The 5,167-nt window shown below is 51.5% G+C and overlaps 1 protein-coding gene across 1 annotated transcript in view; it reads right to left on the bottom strand.

Moving 5' to 3' along the window:
• Positions 1–3,433: 3,433 nt before the first annotated feature.
• The window catches only part of Rsl24d1 (ribosomal L24 domain containing 1), a 10,216-nt gene continuing 8,482 nt past the window's right edge, over positions 3,434–5,167 (bottom strand). Inside the window, exon 6 of the mRNA XM_005376610.2 lies at positions 3,434–4,243. Coding sequence (XP_005376667.1) covers positions 4,170–4,243 — 74 coding nt within the window. The 3' untranslated portion in view covers positions 3,434–4,169. The remainder of the gene's footprint in view (positions 4,244–5,167) is intronic.

The following is a 5,167-nucleotide window of genomic DNA, read 5'->3' as shown; positions in this document are numbered from 1 at the left end:
GAGAAGGGTGCAGTGGAGATTTCAGCGGCTCTTGTACATATTTAATAGGAGGAGGGGGAGCCCTCGGACCAAATCTCAGGTAGAGACCCATGTCAGGCAGCCGTGGGCCAAAGCCTCTCCCTGCTGAGCTCTCGTTAGGGCCGAGATGGCAAAGCCAGCAAGCCCAGTTCTTACCAGTTCCCACGCTCCCGTCACAGACCCGCGTCATTAACACATCTCCACGCACCGAGCCGAGCTCTGTGGCACTGGCTGGGAGGCCGGGAATGTAGACGCGCACACAGGGAGCTCCGCACTGGACTAGGCCAGGGGAAACCACTGCACCGCTCAAGGACCTCAGTGAAACACAGAGAGATGCGTGTGCTCATGGGGTTCCGCAGGACCTCGAGCAGAAGGAAAACGTCCCAAGTAACTAAGGGCAAATTATGGGCCCCACAGCATCTGGGATTTGACACGGGGCCGAGAATTTCTTCATCCCTATCCTCACTCACCTGTGCTCCGCCGTGAGGTGCCCAGCACCAGTGTCCCAGGACGATTTCCATGGCTCAGTTACCATTACGTTCCACCTGACCCCAGTCCAACACTGACTACGTGGGGAAAACGAAGGTGGTGCAGGTGTTGATGCAGCTGTCACAAGCTGGCGCTTACCTTCGCCACGAGCCCCCACAGATGAGGCAACCGAGGTCGGCACTGGGGGGAGAACCTCAGATGCAGTCAAACGGGGAGCCCACACACACACAGTTACACGTGTGCAGCAAGAAGGCACACACATTCGGTCAATTTGAAGACACTGTCTAGCATGGGATCTGCAGGCTGTAACTAGAAAAATAAGGAGTCCACGGAGGTGACAGCGGACAAAGCCTGCCATGTGCATGTCTGAATCCGCAAAATAAAACAGCTAATCTGTGCGACCAATTAAGAGTGGAAGTAAAAGAGAAAACACACGATCTGCCCTGCCTACTCAACAACACCTTGGCCTTCACAAAAGTGACTTCATCAAGAAGAAAGGGCCAGGTGCAGTGGTGCACACCTGTAATCTCAGCACTTGGGAGGCTGAGGTAGGAGGATTGCCACAAGTTTAAGGCCAGCCTGGACTGCATAGTAAGACCTTCTCTCAAAAAAACAAAGAAAAGAATGGAGATGATCAGCAGTTTGGTGAATAGCACACATGCTTTCAAAGTCACAGAAGCCTTAAACAGAGAAAGCTTTTGACCACCACTCTCCCACAAGGGCTGAGAGCCGGCCCTGTTCCCTGCGGATCCAACGCAGCGCTCCCTGCAGGCATCTGTGCCCATCTTCCTCTCTCTGATGGACTCAGAGAGGAAGTGGCAGCGCTGGACCCACTAGACCCTTCTCAACCACGGCATCCCAGGACACCGAGGGCACCCATGGACCTGCCGGCTGGGAAGGCTGCTGCTGCAGTCGGAACAGACGAGCCGGGAGAAGGGCAGGTCCCTTCAGTGCTGCTGAGCGTTAGTCAAGGAAGACGCTGGGAGCCCTCCAGAGCCCTTGAAGCTCTGTGGCTTGGGTTTTCTGTTTGCTTCACTCACTTGCTCCCCTTGGCTCTCCAGCACACTCACTTTAGCAGGCTGCCACGTGCACTTCTCCCAGGGCGCTACAGTCATCGCAGAATGCCTGACCTGGGAGATTCACATTTGACGCCTTCTTTCTGGTCTCCTCATAAAAATATACAAGCGGAAGGACAGGAGGAAACTTCCCTGACGTCATCTGAATGCTTCAGGGCATCCTAACACCAACTTCCCATAGCAAGCAAGCATACTGTGTCTCAGCAACTGTGTCCTCAAACAACTCTACGGCTGTCCCACACCTGTCCGTTTTCCAAAGGAAGATGCGGGCACCACCAGCTTCAGTCACTCAGCAACCCGCCGTCACCTCCCCACACTACCCAGCCGGGGGAACGGACCCGAGACTCAGCAGCTCCGTCAGCCAGCCGCGTGGAAACACACCGGGATGGACACACGCAGCCCCACCTGGGTGGTAAGGCAGGGGTGTCCCGTAAAGCACAAACACTCCCGTCCGTACAATGGGATCAATGCCACCTCTCAGACACCGCGAAACGGCCCATCTGCCTCAATTTTCTGCCAAGAGAAACACTGTCCTGGGTTCTGCTTTTAAGAAATGTCTTCTAATGTGGATTATTTCTCTGCGCTCCTAAGAAGTACCATAGGAACATGAATTAGAGATGTTCCTGCCACTTTCCGTTCTGTACTGCTCTTAACTGGGAATATAAGAGCCATGGGGGAGCGTCCACCCACCCACCAGGCCCGTCACGCTGGACGCTCAGCAGCCCAGACGCTCAGAGCCACAGGCGATGTTCTCCTTTGGGTTTGAGGGACGGAGCCCAGGGCCTCCCCAGCTGCACCCCCAGGCTTTTCATTTTTTGAGGCAGGGTCCTTGCTAAGTTGTTAGGCTGGGCTCAAACTTGTGATCCTCCTGCCTCAGCCTCCCCGAGTACTGGGATGACAGGCATGCGCCATCACACCCAACGTCCGGGCATGTTCTTAAAAGAACAACTGACTCGTCTTGGTGACCCAACCTAACCTAGCAGTATGTGAGCACTACAGTGTGCATACCCACGTGGCAGAGAGCAAGATCCATTCTCAGGGCCCTGCAGATCCGGCTGGAGCAGGGGATGCCTGTGCCACATGGAGCATGAGATGCTCTATGCAGCTACTGCAGAGGTCCACTCGCAGGGCAGCAGCTCCTCGCTTGACTGGCAAGGTAGAAACCAAACCAGGAATCTGAACACGCTCCCATTACAATGCACAAAGAACGAGGCGGACATGGCTCAGGCAGGCTCCTCTCGCACCTCGCCTCCCTAACCCCTCACGGCAGCTGGGGTGCACACATCGGCCATTTTGTCACTGAGAACACGAAGGCAAAACCATGCCGGAACCAGGCTAACACTTGGTAGAGACTGCTCTCCGTCTTTACCACCTAAGGCCAAAATAACGAATTAGCCATTATCTTATAATCAAACAACCCTAAGAATGTGCTCGGCCCCAAAACAACTGCTGCTTAGTATTTGTAAGACATGTGAACTAATAATGTAAATACAGAAACATGAAGTACTCAGCATGTATTTCTCCTTAATTAACTGCATCTCCCACCTAAGTGGCATGTGGAGAGATTTATCTTCTTCCAAGTAATCAACACGTCATACCTTTGTAAGTGCTAAACTTTTTTTTTTTTTTTTTTGGTTTTTCTCCAGTACTGGGAACCGAACTCACAACCTTGTGCTTGCCAGGCAGACGCTTTGCCGCTGAGCTAAATCCCCAGCCCCAAAGAGAACTTTCTTTTTTTTTTGGTTTTTCTCTGGTACCGGGAACCAAACTCACGACCTTGCGCTTGCCAGGCAGGCGCTTTGCCGCTGAGCTAAATCCCCAGCCAGTGCTACACTTTTAAATAATACATAGGCACTTCAGATTGTTTTATTTAGGTGCAAATAATGGACAGATGTTCTATCCATAAATTTCTACTTTCCAAAACAATTAGTTTTAAAAGTAACTCACACTCCAAAGTCTGAAAGGCACCGGGATCCGCTGCCAAGAGACTCAGCAACAGCTGGCCTACCAGAACCAGCACCCCCAAAGCCGAAGCAGCGTGGCCCCACCGCAGGCAGACGCTCCACCCTCCTCACCACCCCAGCCACCTGCAGACCCTCAAGCAGGCCCAACAGCCCAGGGCAACTCGGCCCTGCTGTCCTGTAAGAGGCCAACAAAATAAGCCAGAAAATCAACAGGCAAGACATGGAGGCTGTCACACACATCACTGGCTCCTTACTGTACCCCCATAACATTACTAAGTGGGATATTTTAATGCAAAGGAAAGTTTATTTCATGTGTTGCTTTTATGAATTTTGGCGGTTCTTCTTTACACAAATGCTGCCTAGGTCATCATGCAAATGGCCTAGCTGTCTGATGTCCACCGTGCACCTCTGCGCTTGCACACAGAATCTTCACACTTACATGAGCACGTCTACCAGCGGGCTGTGCCAGGGAGGAAACCCAGCACCACAGCCGCTGTGGGCAGACGGCAGTGCAGCGAAGACTCCGGCTGCCGAGGGACTAGCACCAAACAGGCCAAGAGTTTCCAAGCTCTAAGTGTCCACGAGAGATTTTCATACAGAAACAGCACAGACAGTAAGGTCCCTAAGACTCGTCCTCCATGTCCACGTCCTGCTGCAACTGCTGCACCATCTTTTCTTCCAGCTGTTTTCCTTTGCCTTTTAAAAGACGAAGACAAAAAATGCAGTCAATTACATGTGACCTTGCAGAATTTGTTCAATATTCGGTAAATGTCCTGACTTATTTTGTAACAGCCATTTCTAAGAAATTTCAGAGGAGCTAATTACCCAGACGTCACACACCACAAAGCAAGCATCCCCACATCTGACCTCCACCTTCGACAAGAGTCTGCTTTACCATGGTCGGGTGGAGCTCAGCAGGGACAGTGAGGCTGGGAGGTGACCCCGGCCACCTGACCCAGGGTTCCCCGACCAGGCTTTTACACTGTTCTCCCTGCCTCAGAAAGAGAACAGAAGCCCCTTCTGTTGCTTCCTGGGTGTCAGTTCATGTTAACTGCACTCACAACAAATGCTCCAGGATTTTGTCTCCTTTGACTAACAGAATTTGCCATAAATATGACATACGCAGGACTTTATACAAATCTACAAAACACATGACACAATCTGAACTTTACTGTGAGTTTAGCAGTTTCTCTCCTCCAACTGATCTACATAAATTAAGTAAATTAAATGCGACTGAACCAGGCAAGTAGGAACTGGTTTTCCAGTAGGAACTGGTTTTCCGGCACTAAGAGACCAAGTACAGAAATCACAGGACAAACAAGGGCAATACTTGTACATGAACAAGCACCCTCGGACGGACGCAGCGTCCAGTCCCTACAGCTCCCAGCCACGGTCCTTTGTATTTTAACACCAAGTTCCCAGAATCACTCCCACACAAGCCAGAATCTGACAGCCCCTAGCACAGAGCATACCCTTTAATCAGAACAGCTCCAAAGCAAAACCCACCTGCAAAGTGATCACTCAGATCACTTTTACCCGGAGACAACTTTCGTGAAAGAAAGGCTTTTGTGTGTGTGTATGTGTGTGTACGTGTGTGTGTGTGTGTGTGTGTGTGTGTGT

Source organism: Chinchilla lanigera, unplaced genomic scaffold, assembly GCF_000276665.1.
Source record: "Chinchilla lanigera isolate Chin_1 unplaced genomic scaffold, ChiLan1.0 scaffold00008, whole genome shotgun sequence".
NCBI lineage: Eukaryota > Metazoa > Chordata > Mammalia > Rodentia > Chinchillidae > Chinchilla > Chinchilla lanigera.
Note: the sequence above shows the minus strand (reverse complement) of the source record. Positions and strands in the feature narration are given on the sequence as shown.